This window comes from Quercus suber, unplaced genomic scaffold (genome assembly GCF_002906115.3).
Source record: "Quercus suber isolate HL8 unplaced genomic scaffold, Cork oak 2.0 scaffold_449, whole genome shotgun sequence".
Lineage (NCBI taxonomy): Eukaryota > Viridiplantae > Streptophyta > Magnoliopsida > Fagales > Fagaceae > Quercus > Quercus suber.
Window position 1 is genome coordinate 499,581 of NW_027069900.1, and position 15,924 is coordinate 515,504.

The window sequence follows — 15,924 nt, forward strand, 5'->3', positions numbered from 1 at the left end:
CTACAACACCCATTTTTCCATAACCCTAGTAAATGGAGGAAATCATGGGAGAAGTGATTGGAAAAGACCCCTATATATTTATTGGACCTCTTTTGCTGAAAGATAGGAAAGAAAAACCCCAAAAACTCCATTGTTTTTGGAATTTTTAGGTTTTGTGAGTTCTAACCTAAGCATTAGAAATATTTGAGCCAGTACCACATCAGTGCCTCCAATTGGGTGGTTTCCTTTTTGCAGGTCCTCCAAGGCTCCAGTTTGGACAATTAACCTACTAAGACCCATTGTATCATCATATACCATGCGACCATTAAACCAATTGTAGGTCTTCATTCATATACCATGTCGACAATATGATGGATATTTCATATTTTTATGTGTTTTCTGACATTAAATATTTGTACACAATGGTCTTCATTCAAATTCGTGTTGAAGAGGTTGACAATAACCTCTTAGTAAATAATATTTTTTTATTTCATCTTGATTATTAAGATGATAAGATGAGAGCTTTCACAAACTATGATTTGAATGAAGATTTTTCAAGTCAACACAAGTTCTTTTAAATAAAAAATCATACGTAGGAGATGAATCTTGCAGTATACGTGATTTTTTTTAATCAGAAATTTATCCATAATACAGTAAGAGAATAAAGGATAAACTTTAAGTTCATTGAGCATATTGTTCCTTAGTATATTGAAGATTAGTGTTGCTAAAATTAAATCTTGGAAATCATCAATGGTCTCTTACTGTTATAAAAAATTAATTAATTATTATTGTTAAGTGAACTTTAATTATTATTGCTTGGAATATTTTAATTTATTATTTATTAATTTTTGTCTTTACTCTTTTCAATTATTTTATTTAACAATTCAACTCAACTTTGACAACTTATTAGTCTTTATAATTCATTAAGAAAAAAAAAAAACACACACATATATATATATATATATATTTGTGTCATTTGCATTACTCTATCAAGATTTCAACACAATAATACAATCATTAAAAAAAAAAAAAATTGGCTTCACTTCCTGATTCCCATTGTCCTACGTTTCACTTCCACTACCTCACACTTAGGGTCTGTTTGAATACTTCTAAAAACTGAAAATACTGTAGCAAAATAATTTTTAAATGTACAAATAATGCCGTGAGACCCATTTTTACTGAAATTTTTGTTAAAAAAAAAAGTTTGTGGGTCCTGTGAACAGTGCACGGGACCCATTGAAACTCAGTTAACGCTCTTCTCAAAAAAAAAAAAAAAAAAAAGAAGTGAAGCGCAAACATTGAACACCAAACTCAGTATCCAAATGGATACTTAGTGTTAGTTATTTACACTTTACTGCCCACTAATTTTTTTTTTCCCGAGATTTAAGATCAATAAATTACTAATTTTTGTTGTTGGACTTGTTATTTTTTTTATCAGATTTTAGATCAAATTGGTTTCTTGTTAGGTTTTTTTTTTCTTTTTGTTAAAAAAGCCAAGATACATATTAGTGTTGAATTGATTTGTTATTGGGTTTATTTAAGGGGGTTCAAAATTTCAATTTAGGAAGGTCAAAACAAAAACTTTAAAAATATTATATGTAAAAAAAAAAAAAAAAATCCCAAAATCACGGGAATCACTTGAACCCCTGAACACGTGGCGCTGCCACTGTTTGTATGCACATGACATGAGTGATATATGTAAATGTAAATACTAATGGATAAATACTGAATGAAAATGTAAATGCTGAATGTAAATAACTTTAAATATTGGATGTAAATACGAATGAGTATACTAAATATGAAGCTTTACAATACTGCTTATAAAACTTTCAATACAAAAAACTGAAAGCTTGAACTATTGTTGGCTTACTGAAGTAATGAATACAAATGACTGAAAGTTTGAATATTTTAAACTGTTTTACAATAAAACTGGTAGAGTATCTAAAAGCTAGAGGGTTCTCTTCTTTAGAACTCTGAATTGCTAAAAAAACCGAATGCCTTCAGACTGCGACTAAGCTTTCAATTTATAGAGACTGGAGAAGCCTTGAATCTTCTGAAGATCCCTCCAAATGGGATAGTGAAAGCTATTTTGTATCTATTCTAGCTCATGGATTTGGATATGCCAGAATCAGCTTTTTATGTCAAACTTGCTAAAAATGACTACCTTACTAAGCCTGTTAACCAAGTTTTATTTGTTAGCCAAGCCTATATATATACGGATTCAGATCCTCTAGATTTCATAGGGTACTCTACTAATAAATTTGTTTAAATCCTAACCATTCTTTAATGATTTAAAAATCTAGATTCTGCCATGTCAACATTTTACTAATAATACTCTTAAAATAATATAATAATGTTATAAAAAAATAATTAATATTATTGTTAGTGGAATGCTGATATAGCAAAATCTAGACAATTAAATCATTAAAGAATGATTAAGATTTAAGAAAATTTATTTGGTAAAGTATTCTAGAAAATCTAGAGGTTTTGAATCCCATATATAATGTGTGTCTTGTGCACGTGCACAATGTGTATCCATGCATGAGTATGACTGCGGGTATATGGAGAGTCATATACGTTAGTTATCAATTTTGCTCCTTTGAAGTAGTAAAATCCTAGCTTTGCCACTGCCACCTTATATACAAAAAGGTGGAACAGGAGAGGGGGGGATTAAATTGTTTAGCAATGAATAATTGAGGTTTTTTACAAAACTTTAACCCCAAACGGAGATCATGATTTCCCTTTGAAGAACATTTGGAAGCCGAAGGTTCCAGCTCATGTGACATTCTTTATCAAAACTACAAAACCACATTAGGGAAAATCCAACCATGGAGAATTTGAGGAAATGCAATATTTATAGTGATCGAGACTTTGAGTGATGTTGTGTGTGTGTGTGTGTGTGTATTTCTTGATTGTGATTGAGTTAGATTTGTGGGCTATGGTCGCATGTTTAAGTGGGCCATGCCTATTTGTGCAGGATTAAATGGGTCATGCACTCATGCCTAGACGTGTGGTTGATTTTTAGCTTGCTAGAAAAGGACATTTGGTCGAGATTAGAACATAGTTTGGAATTCAGTTCTTTGACTTATTATGTATTGTATTAGGAGAGAGAGATGCATTAAGCTCCAAATAGCATGAGAGTTGCTGGTATAGCTCTTGTATAGTTCCCATGTACTTGAGTTGGGTCCCTTGTTGCACTCTTATTATGAAATAAAAAGATACAACAGAGGAGAACAAGCATTACCCAAAATCCTAGGATCAAATTTCAGCAATCTTAGCATATGAGTGCATTGCATACAAAAGAATGCCATGGAAAGTAGGGACATTGATCAACAGACTAGTTCAACTAGCACGTGGAAAAGAACTAGCACTGTATTGACAAAAGGTAAGATTTGAGCATGCTTGGACACGCCAGATGTATATACAAAGGAACCCATTGCTCCCTCCCCAAAATGATAAATTCAAACAAATATCAATACAGAAATATCAAAGAAAGGAGTCAAAAGAGTAAAAGAGAAGTGCTTGGAATTGATTTTATTAAAGCTTTCCCTTCATACAACCTAGGTCTGCCAAAGGTCAGTGTCAAATGCAGATAAGCCTGAAACAATCAGCGTACCTAACTTGATACATAGTCAACATAAGGTATGAACCATTCCAATCAATCAATCTTCTTTTTTTGCAGATAATCTTATGAAATTTGCCTAGCAGGTGGTCTAGTTCCCATCCTACATGATTCCTCTTGGTAGCAAATAAAAATTGGACTTCAAAATTCAAACTCAACCCTTTCCAAAGAGTAAAGAAAAAATTAAAAGGAGGATAACTATTAACAAGACAAGGGCGGCCCATGTTACTTGGTACAGAAAGAAACCTTGCTACAATCTGACTACTTCTTGTCCACGTTATAAGCCGGCATATATGACTCTAGAATCAATTGTGAAGGGGTTGGAGATCTGATCTCAACAATCAAATATGTGTACTTCCACTGCTTGTCCACTTGGTCCTTGAACATCTCAGAGTAAACTTTCCCAGTTCCATGGGGCCCACGGATAAAAAAATTAATCTACATCAAATTAGTTAGACATAAGCACAAATGAATATTCTATGCCAGATGTTGATGATCACCAATGTCATCTACAATTCAGGTTTTCCCAAGCAACAAACTAATATCTAGAATCATATAACAACTTCAACATGTCAAAATTATTCAAACTGTGGAAGTTCATGAAAGTCATGCTTCTTTCATAATGTCATCATGGTTGACAGAAATTGTTGTTGCACACGCTTAATGGAAATAGTTTAAAATGATTTATTATAATAATAATGTGATGCATATGCTTGGTGGAAGTTGCTTATAAATAACACCACAAGTTATCAGGCTAGCATGGAATTACCTCCACATGCTCTACACCTTCTTCATCAGTCCATGTCTTATGAGGAATACGTTGGCGAGCAGCACGATTTCTACTTTCCTGACCATAGCCTGTAATTGGGGATCCAATCCTCACCCTAACCTGATATGAAGCAAATCTAACCCACGTCAACCACAAAACTGCAATGAAAATGTTCACAAACACAAAAACACTTAAGAACTATTCATCCTTGAACTCAAATAATATGCAAATCATGATCTGTAAATGGCACAAAAGTACTTGATTAAAATATTAAAAAAAAAAAAAAAAAAAAAAACCTGAGTTATACCCCTGTTTCAAATTAAGTCCCAAATTTTCCATCTCATCAAATAAAGTATTTTTTTTTTTTTATAAGTATCCAATAAAGTATTCTTTAGAAAAACTTCAAATGTCAAGCCTCTGCCCATTTCACACTGATGCCAATTACTGAACCTATCTATCAAAACATCCACATTTTATGAAAGCAAATGGACTTTTTCGTAAGTCCATCCCACAATGGTGGTGTTCTTTGTTGGACTCTCTTTCTCCCCCCAAGGCAAATGGATGCTGATGGCTGAAATGGGGAGCTGAGCAGTGGTTTTGGGTTTGAGGAATGGGTTCACAATGGAGGCTCAATTTGGTGAACTTTTTTTTTTTAGGGTGTTTGGGCAAAATGGATTGGTCTAGATTCTGTTCTTGGCCAAATTAGGTAGACAATCATTGGTTGGGGAAATGGGTGCCAAAACTGGAAAGGGGAGCTGAATGGTGAATTTAGTTTCGAGTGGGTTCATTAAGGTGGATAGTTTACAATGGCACCTGGCTTTGGCTAGATTGTGTAGACGAGTATGGTTTTGGGAAGGCAGAAATAAGGTGGCTTTGTGACTTTTGGGTGGGGTTGGGGGTTGCAATTGGTGGTTGGGGAGACCTTGGATGATTGGTGGCTAGGAGAGGTTGGTGGCGTGAGAACTTTTAGTAGCATTTTTTGGGACCAATTGATTATGGTGATATTTTGTCGTGGTGCTTTTATGAGAATTGGCCGGAATTGGTATGGGTCTGAAGGTGTTTGGCACCAGTTAGGCTGAGTGTAGCTTTAGGTCTCGTGGGTGTGTGTGGGCGTGGTTTTTGGTACCGCTAATTAAGGAGCCTGTTTGTTTCATGGAGATTAGCTGGTGGTGACTAGAGGTTTTGGGAGTTGGCATTTTTTACGGGTGTGAGTGGGTTTGGGGTTTGATTGGGAGGCAACTCAACTGGTTTTTAAAAGCTAGCAAAAGTTCAAAGAGAGAATGAGGCTTGAAAGTTCTCTGCTGAAGCCTGGATCTCAAGACTATTTTGCTGTGCACACTGCATGAATGGCTGGCTGTTAGGTTTAGTCATTGTTGTAATGATTTGATTGCAATTTTAGATGCTTGTTTGTTTAGATGATGTTCTTAATGGTCTCTGCATTCACTACTTGTGAATGCAGACTGTGTTGTAATTTTTTCTTCTTCTAATAAAGTTATCTTATAAAAATAAGAGAGTGAGAACGTTAAGGCCAGAGAGTTTACATACAACATTGTTTTGTGGGGATACATGTGGTTAATAAACAACACTAGTGTGAAATGTGTGGAGCTTGACATTGAAATCTTTTAGAAGGAAAGAACTGTAATTGACAAAACAAAAAATCTAAGACTTAAATTAGAAATAGTATAACTCTTATTTTTATTTTTATCTCCCTATAAATAATATGGCCTAGAAACTAGATGGATCATTTGCATTCAACTTATTTCTGACTTAAACACTAGAATTGATGATTTGGCATGCAACAGTGACACATATAGACTACATGGCCTAAGAGTGAAATTATAGAAAATGCCTAACTACTCGTAGTTTAAGGGTTTTTTTTTTTTTTTTTTTTTTAATGAGTAAATAATTTTATTGAGGTATTTATGCACATCAAATCTTTTTTTTTTTTTTTTTGGATAAGTAATAAAAATTATATTATAAAAAGAAGAAATTCATACACATCAAACTTCATGCTTTGTAGCTTAACATTCACACTTTGAGGCTTGGTTTACTCATAGGTGAGCTGTGAACCCAGTGGTATTAGGGCTGGCTCATGAACCCGATCAACCTGACTCACATGCCTTACCCAACCTGATTCAAGTATTCATGAGTGGTTTCGAAAAACCAGGCAGGAAGCAGGTAGAAGTCAGATTTTCACCAATAAACCTGACCTAACTGATAACCTATAACCCTTTCCCACCCACCCCCTTCTTTCTCCTTCCCTTTTCGCCCTTTTCCCTTTCTTCTTCCTTTATTCATTTATTTATTTTATCTCCCTCGTTCTTTCTTTCTACGAGATCTAATAGTCTCACCCCATCCCCTCACCACTTAGATTATCCAACTTCATTGACCCCCAATAAAATCAGTAGCCCCCAATCACAATGCAGCATGAAGATAATGTCGTCATCCCTGCCTCCATTGTCCACGGCAAATATGAGTACTAACTTGTCATCTTTGTGATTGACCCAGCTGTCCCCTCCACTCCCCCTCAGCCCTGACCACAAGTTGAAAGGTAAGCATCAAAGGATTTCAACTGATCTATTGGCCAGCAACGGGTGTAAGAAATTTTCACCCAAAGGACCAGTCAGATTGAGTGACTGGGTTAATACCAAACCTAAACTGACTCGACCAGTCAGCACCCGTAAATGGTATTATTATATTACAGTCTAATAGAACATTTCAAACAATTGCTTCCTTTTCAAATCCACCCAACACAAAGTATATATGTTTCATGTGAACCCTATAACACCATGGTTCCAGTAGAAAGAAATACATTCATCATTATCAAAGCTGAAATTGAGAGAAAGCTAATTTCACTAACCTGGCTGTCATCTTGAATCCTCTTCAGAGCCTTGTTAAAGACCTTGTATCTGTAACAGGCAATGTTTCCAAACCAGGTGAAAAATGATGAATGAAGACTTCCTATAAGGAAGACTAATTAACCATATGACATAATTTTAACTAGAAATTTATCTCTTTACTCTTTTGGTTGAAAGATAAGCTCTTTAAAAACAGCATATCCAGCAGCAGCTGCAATTCCAAGCCCTATAATAATGATAGCAGTGTAGGAAGCCCCCTCTACAAATGTCACGGGCTTCTCTGGTATATTATATGTAGGAGCATCAAAGACATCCTCAACCGTTGATATGTCTTTTTTAGTCTGNTATGCAACAGTGACACATATAGACTACATGGCCTAAGAGTGAAATTATAGAAAATGCCTAACTACTCGTAGTTTAAGGGTTTTTTTTTTTTTTTTTTTTTTAATGAGTAAATAATTTTATTGAGGTATTTATGCACATCAAATCTTTTTTTTTTTTTTTTTGGATAAGTAATAAAAATTATATTATAAAAAGAAGAAATTCATACACATCAAACTTCATGCTTTGTAGCTTAACATTCACACTTTGAGGCTTGGTTTACTCATAGGTGAGCTGTGAACCCAGTGGTATTAGGGCTGGCTCATGAACCCGATCAACCTGACTCACATGCCTTACCCAACCTGATTCAAGTATTCATGAGTGGTTTCGAAAAACCAGGCAGGAAGCAGGTAGAAGTCAGATTTTCACCAATAAACCTGACCTAACTGATAACCTATAACCCTTTCCCACCCACCCCCTTCTTTCTCCTTCCCTTTTCGCCCTTTTCCCTTTCTTCTTCCTTTATTCATTTATTTATTTTATCTCCCTCGTTCTTTCTTTCTACGAGATCTAATAGTCTCACCCCATCCCCCTCACCACTTAGATTATCCAACTTCATTGACCCCCAATAAAATCAGTAGCCCCCAATCACAATGCAGCATGAAGATAATGTCGTCATCCCTGCCTCCATTGTCCACGGCAAATATGAGTACTAACTTGTCATCTTTGTGATTGACCCAGCTGTCCCCTCCACTCCCCCTCAGCCCTGACCACAAGTTGAAAGGTAAGCATCAAAGGATTTCAACTGATCTATTGGCCAGCAACGGGTGTAAGAAATTTTCACCCAAAGGACCAGTCAGATTGAGTGACTGGGTTAATACCAAACCTAAACTGACTCGACCAGTCAGCACCCGTAAATGGTATTATTATATTACAGTCTAATAGAACATTTCAAACAATTGCTTCCTTTTCAAATCCACCCAACACAAAGTATATATGTTTCATGTGAACCCTATAACACCATGGTTCCAGTAGAAAGAAATACATTCATCATTATCAAAGCTGAAATTGAGAGAAAGCTAATTTCACTAACCTGGCTGTCATCTTGAATCCTCTTCAGAGCCTTGTTAAAGACCTTGTATCTGTAACAGGCAATGTTTCCAAACCAGGTGAAAAATGATGAATGAAGACTTCCTATAAGGAAGACTAATTAACCATATGACATAATTTTAACTAGAAATTTATCTCTTTACTCTTTTGGTTGAAAGATAAGCTCTTTAAAAACAGCATATCCAGCAGCAGCTGCAATTCCAAGCCCTATAATAATGATAGCAGTGTAGGAAGCCCCCTCTACAAATGTCACGGGCTTCTCTGGTATATTATATGTAGGAGCATCAAAGACATCCTCAACCGTTGATATGTCTTTTTTAGTCTGTCAAGGAAGTAAAGGCTCAATCAAGATAATGAAGCTTGAATTAGAAGTATATATCGGAAGAACATAATTCAGAGTCAAACCTCTGATCCACTTTGACCCTTTTGCTTCTCTGATTTATTTTGCCTTGGTCGCTCTGAAGCTTTTGATGAAATGGATCTAGTGGAGAATGGAATCATGGTGTTTGCCCCATACTTTTCTTTGAGTTGAAATGGTAACCAGGGAATACAATCTCTAGTAGAAAACCGTCTATATAGAACCGGATTCCTGTAAAACATTAACATAAAAAAAATATGAAAATAAAATAACAAATTTACAAAACCAGACTCACCTATCAAAAAAAAAAAAGGGGTGGGGAATCATTCTCCCTCCCTAAATTTCCCCACAAATCAGTTTGAACATCTGTCATGGAGAGCTGTCAACATTAGATGCCATAAAAAGGTTGAAACTAACCCCACAGCAGAAGCACTCCTACCAAAAACACTAGTTTCTATACTACATACACTTTTGTCTCCACCAGCAACCTCAAAAAAAGATAGAGCAGGAATTGGGGTGCTCCAAAAGAGGAAGCACGGGAAATTACTTTTGTTAATTAAGGAGGTATGGATTATTTGTATTGTGGATTATTATTGCTGGGTTCATGATTTCTGCAGCTACATAAAAACGACCCAGCTTGAACCAACGTTTTGATCTGGCTCTAACAAAAATATTCCGGTACACCGTTCACCTCAACATTTCTCCCTTGTCTGACTGTTGTTGAGCAGTTTTTGGAAAAAGGACTTCCCAGAGGAAATTTTAATGTGGCTGAAATCCTCCTCCACACTCAACCCCCAAACCCCCGCTTGTGCACACCCAGGCCCTTGAATTAGTTATATTATGATCCAGGGAATAGAAAAAGGTGTCCATTGTACAATTTTTTGAGATGGGTAGATGTTGATGATGTGGAGGAATAGAATGGTGCAGAACAACACTGACAAACAAAAAAGCAATTGATGATAATTAATACTGCCTTAAACCAAAAGATGGCTTGTACAGATTGGTAGAGGAAATATTTCAGTCTTAAAATGGAACTGCAGTAGACTAACACACAGAGAACATATTGCAGTTCGGATGATACCACAGAACTCATGTTCAAACACGGACACAGTAATACCAACAACCAGAAGGCAGAAACTAACAATTTTTGGGAAAAAAAAAACAAAAAAACAGAGCATCCTCTTGCAAGATCATTGTAATAATTGTATGTTAAGCTCAAATATGAAGATAAATAATATGAAACTAACCATTAACTCCAAGTACATCCTGCATAATGAAAACAAAGAAAAGAAATTAGACTGCAATCATATTCTAAGAACGAATAAATGCAAGGAACTAATTACCACACCTTAGTCATGCGGTTTGCTTGAAAAGTTGATCGTCCAGTGCTACCTGACTTCAATAGAAGGAGCAACTGCATCATCATCACATAGGAACTAAGTACCGAATAAAGATACATAATGCTTAACTAACAAACTTACAGGATTTGAAACATTACTCTAAAGATATATTTTGTCAACCATGTACATTAGGCCTTAAGTTGAGAGAATCCAAAGGAACTTTCTTCCAGCCATACATGCCAACAAACAATCACAAAATGGTTTCGATTGTTAATTTATTGGCATATCTTTTTCAATGTGACGGAATAGCAAGGATATGTTCAACTAAATTTCCAGAAGAAGATTGAAGAGAAATCTAGGCACTCATAGCCTTGATTTTTGATTCCTTCTCCAACCCTCTCTCCGTATCCCTATTTCACCAGCTATGTATTCTTAATTTTGTTACTCATAATCTTTCTTAAGTAATTTAGTCTCATGCCTTCTAAACACAAGGTCCTTTATTGTTGACTATGAGGTTAAGGTGCTGTTAACCTTAGCTATTTAATCTCCTTAATATTTATTAATTCACATAACAATGGTTGGAGAGAGAGAGAGAGAGAGAGAGAGAGAGAGAGAGAGAGAGAGAACATATCATCATATATCTTAGGATACATATGATATAACATGTGTTGTTGAAAGATTGAGTGCAAAGGACTTGTGAAGCATAGCCACGAAGAAAAGTGTGTGCTTGATAGATGTAAAGTGCAGCGTTTTAAGTGCAAGGTAAAATTATATTCAAGTGAAAAATTTGCAATATACAATAAAATAAAGTTTAGAATCAAAATAGTGATTTATTTAGCCAGTTAGCTTAAAGGACTAGAGAATTTTAGAAATCCACAAAGATCAAAGGTCCAAATCCTACATAATCCTTTTAAAGTTTCTAAAATTTCAACAGATAAGTCTGAATTAAATTATCAACAGACAGAAAATCAATCATCAACTCATAGAAAAATTTAAACATAAAACTATATGTTATTGTCTAGTGATTTACATATTATAATTTCTCATGCATTAGTAATGATCAAATTCAAGTGCATGGTTTGGCTAAATATACCCAACAATCAAAATTTTTTTTTTTTTTTTTTTTTTTTTAATGACAACCAGTGTAGTCAAAGACAAGTTGGGCACCCGAGTGAGGCAAGGCACGCCTAAGATGCCTTTAAAACCCTGAGGTGAGATACCTTTAGTAAGACGCTGGCGTTTAGAGCGCAGACAAGCTCCCAAACGCCTCAAGCAAATATTAAGGCGCTTGAGGCAAGAGCCTAAAGAAATTTAGAAAATAAAAAAGAAACGGGCAGTTTTGTAGTTTGAAAAAAGGGTTTTTATTTTTATTTTAAACTTTAATTAGAGTTAATGGGTGTTTCTTTACTCATCAATTTAGAAATACACCTTTTTTTTTTGAAGTTCAATCATATAATCATTAGCTTTGATAGTTATTCTTTATTTATTTTTTTTTTAACTCTTTTATTTTTAATATAAGCTTGTTGTAAAGTTCATTCTTATAGATTTAGAAAGAGCATCCTATTAGTTTGCAAAATTCACACCATGCCTAATAAGTGTAGATAAATCTGGTTTGAATTCATTCTAATGTATAATAGCCAAATTTAGAATCCAGCGCCTTGCTACTAGGGCAAGTGCTGTTTTGGCACCTCACACGGGCAAGCAAAGACTCACACCTTAAGTTGCCTTTCACCTTTAACTACATTGGGACAAACAATTTTTTTAGACTTAAATAACATTTTTTTTGTATAGCAGACTGTAAAAATAGAGTATCACTGATCAATGGCCCTTTTGATTGGTTATTTCAATGGAAATGGGGAAAAATCCTCCTTTTATAACCTGGAGCTTCCACAAAATGCACAGATTTTATGAACTCTAACTGCTTCACCTAAAGATGATGGGATTTTGTACTTAACTACTTATTACTTTTTAAGCATTCCTGGGCTCAATCCTAACAATGCTGGATATAAAACATTGGAACGCCTTATATTTCCAGTTCTGATTGTTCATGTACTTCAAATTTTACATCATTCAAACAATTTCTAGATCTTTTCATTTATTCAAATTTAACGCATTACAACATAACTCTAATACCTGTCCCCCCAGCTAATTTTAACCAACCCAAAGATATTTTCTCCATCAAATGCACCCCGCCAATCACTGTATAATGGATGACAACCTTTTATGGTCCAAACAAAATCATATAAATTTAACATCAACCAAAATAAGGGACCTGGGTTCAAATCCTACATGCACTAAAAACCAATTGGTGTATTGACCTAACAATAAAGAACAATCATCGTGGAGCGGAGGTCATAGGTTCAGATTATGGATCAATCAAAGAAAAAAACTACACTAACCAAAATGCAAATCAGCCCAAGAATTAACAAGCAATTCAAAAAAGTACTTAAAAAAAAAATTCCCAACACTAATCAATTTGCAAATGGGTCACCTGATTTGCCTCATTGCCCAGCCGAGGAGCCTCATGGGTCTGCAAAGGCCGCAAGGCATGAAGAATGGAGCGGTTTTGTGTGTAATTCCAACACTTCATTTCTGCCAAAAGCCTCACCATATCTAACTGTTTGTTCCTCATTATCCCTGACAAGTACTTGTATGTTCCTAACATCACCAAAACCTACTAATATCAGAATTAAAATCCCAGAATTTCAACAACATCAAAAAATAAACAAAGTCTATGAAACTAACATTAATACTCTTTAACACTCTATTTGGTTACTGGGAAAATGCGGAAACATACTAATCTATAAAAACTTCCAAGTATTTAACTAAAGTGCACTTTTTTATTTAGTTATTTGAAAATGAAACAGCACATACCAAATGGGTTTTCAGTATCTCATTTTCTTTCCTTTTTCCCGAGATTTTCTCAGCATACAAACCGTTTTTTTTTTTTGAAACATAAACTGCATAAAAAAAAAAAAAAAAAAAAAAAAATTTCGATAAGTAGTTGAAAAAAAAAAAAAAAAGCGTACCCATGATTAAATATAACAAGAGGAGCTCTCCGGTGGAACTTTGTAACTCGGTGCTCTCTCTCTTTCTCTCTGACTTTGTATGTACACTGTGGTGTTGTTGATCAATGACCTAATATGTAGGTATGTTCGAGGGTGAATCTGGGCCGTCAATTCCTGATTCCCAAGTTCCCACCTAAAACCCTGATAGGTGTGTGCTTTGCGGGTTTTAGTCATCGAAACGGGTCGAATTTTTGTTGATTGTTTTGAATGTGAGAAAAATGGGCTTCTTTCTTTGGGCCTTTTGGAGTTGGGTTTTTTTTTTTTTTAATTACAGCAAGTTCGGCTATTTGGTCCCTATTCCTTTGGTGAAATTGTGGGTTACAACTCACACTTATAGGTATCACTTATTATTATTATTATTACTGCAAGTTGATCACTTCAATAATTATAAAAAAATTATGAAAAAATCGAATTATTAGCATTATTGATTAATAAATTTGCTAAATAAATCATATGCTTTCACTACTTATCACACTTGGGCCCCCACCACAGCACAAAGATAAAAGTGCATGGTGTGAAAAAATCCGCGAAATAATATATATGTTTTAATATTTTTCATTTTTAGAAGAACCTTGTTAGTGGCACCTAAAAAATCATCAAAATTTTCATTGGTTTTAAATTAGCTGATTTACTATGTTGACTCTTCATTTTTAAAAAGTCAAATTGTAAAATGATCCATAAGGTTTAGGTCAAATGCAAACATACTCTTTGCTTTCAATTTTATATTATGGCATGTGACAAATTAATTGTGAAAATAAATCACTTTTTTAAATAAAACTTTTAAAAATATTGTATTGTCGCTAGGGTTGAGGTCAGGGTATTAGTGTCTTTTACAATGGTTAATACACCTAGTTCCTCCGGCCTTAAAAATAGATTATAAACACTTTTTTACATATTAAATACTTTTTACATCTGCAGAGCAAGGACAGGCCACAACCTTGCCCAACTCTCTCACTCTGCAGCAGCAGCAGCAGCAGCTGTGGTATGAGTGCATGGTTGTACCAGCCTTTACACATTCCTCTTCTTTTTTTTTTTTTTTTTGGTTTCCCATAGTGTCCTCTCAAAGTTTTCAACAAGAAATTAATCACTGTTCGTGCCAGGTGGGCCCACGAAGGGGTAAAGCACTGGTCCAGGAAATTCTTTTCAAAGTACAGGTAGCAGGACTTGAACTAGGGAGCACACCCAGTCAAGCCCAATACAAGCACCTTGAGTGAGAGATAACATCTGCATGTAATCAGTTGCCCTTTTCTTTTCTTTTTTGTTTTGCTTTTAATCCAGTTGTCCTTTTTTGTTTTTTTTTTGTTTTTAAATGAATCCAGTTGCCTTATACCGTAAAAGAAAGGGAAGTTGATATTTGATAATACTAGGTAGACAAGGAAAAAGGGAAAAGTGCTGAGCAATAATAGCAGTAGTGTTTTGGAAAGAAATAGCAATACCTTATATTGTTTGTAGTATTCATCAAATAAATCTTCTCTGGAGTAAGAATTTGTAGTCCTTACTCCACCGTGGTTTTTCCTCCCATTTTCTCAGGGTTTTTCACGTATATTTGCTTGCATTCTCTTTTTATGGTTTTATTGTCCTAATCCTTTAGCATTACAATATCATTTTATTCCTAGACAATGATATTTCTAAATGTACTAGATGTTACGGTTTAGAGCAAGGAAGTCGATACCGTACCGGTACCGGCCATACCGACCGGTACATACCGTACCGGTTGCATACCGGTATCGAAACATTAACGTTTCGTACCGGTTTAAATACCGGCCGTACCGGCCATACCGGCCAATTTCGGGCAATACCGGCCGGTACCGGGTGTACCGGCCGGTACAGAAAAATGTTTTTATTTTATTTTATTTTTTAAAGTTTTATAATTTTTGAATTTTTGTTAGGGTAGAATGATAACTTATTTGCATTAACTTATTAGTATTATTTGTTTTCTTAGTATGCAATAATAACTTTTAAACTTTCTGTGGGGGATAAAAGGATCAGGCCCAAATTAACGGGCCGAACACCCACGAGAGAACTGTTTCACATCCGAAGAGAAGGATGAGTAGAATGCAAGGTCCAGATTGGAGCGGAATCCTCTGGGCAGAGGATCATTGCTTTCCGAGGAGGATGTCTCCAGTCCGAGGAGGACATCTCCTGTCCGAGGAGGAAGTTTTACCCTGGTATGATAGCGGAGACTAATTGAGCCGGAGAAAAGCCTGGTTGATCGTCCGAGGAGCCCACCTGATCAAGATAAGCTCAAAGCACACTCAAAAACGATAAGGATGAAGAAATATCTGAGGGAAAGGCTGCTGCCACCGTATTCAATGCATTGCAACAGCTTTTCTGGCCGCATTTATGTGGAGAAGACACCTGAACAGTGTTTCATGACCTACCGCCACTCACACAGAGATGAAAAGCAGCTGCCTGACGTGACAGGTACTTGAGCACGTCCACGGATGGGGAGCACGTGGACGGTAGGGATGAGAGTGAGAGTGGCTATATAATAGAGGG

At 35.5% G+C, this 15,924-nt stretch overlaps 1 protein-coding gene across 1 annotated transcript; it reads right to left on the reverse strand.

Annotated features, from left to right (window-relative positions):
• Positions 1-3,487: 3,487 nt before the first annotated feature.
• On the reverse strand, positions 3,488-13,544 carry LOC112004586 (probable mitochondrial import inner membrane translocase subunit TIM21). Its single transcript, XM_065762249.1, has 10 exons — positions 13,387-13,544; positions 12,849-13,015; positions 10,366-10,431; positions 10,261-10,283; positions 10,071-10,154; positions 9,065-9,341; positions 8,803-8,981; positions 8,643-8,691; positions 4,371-4,490; positions 3,488-4,039 (listed from the first exon to the last, which is right to left on the reverse strand). The coding sequence occupies exons 1-10, from the start codon at positions 13,388-13,390 to the stop codon at positions 3,863-3,865; spliced, it is 1,146 nt and encodes a 381-aa protein (XP_065618321.1). The 5' UTR covers positions 13,391-13,544; the 3' UTR covers positions 3,488-3,862.
• Positions 13,545-15,924: the final 2,380 nt, after the last annotated feature.

What these genes read in the sequence shown, in the direction of transcription:
- LOC112004586 (XM_065762249.1), bottom strand. An exon ending in TGGGCAATGAGGCAAATCAG is followed by an intron (nt 10,432 to 12,848) that starts GTGACCCATTTG and finishes ATGATGATGCAG; the next exon opens with TTGCTCCTTCTATTGAAGTC. An exon ending in GGATTCAAGATGACAGCCAG is followed by an intron (nt 4,491 to 8,642) that starts GTTAGTGAAATT and finishes GCTTCATATCAG; the next exon opens with GTTAGGGTGAGGATTGGATC.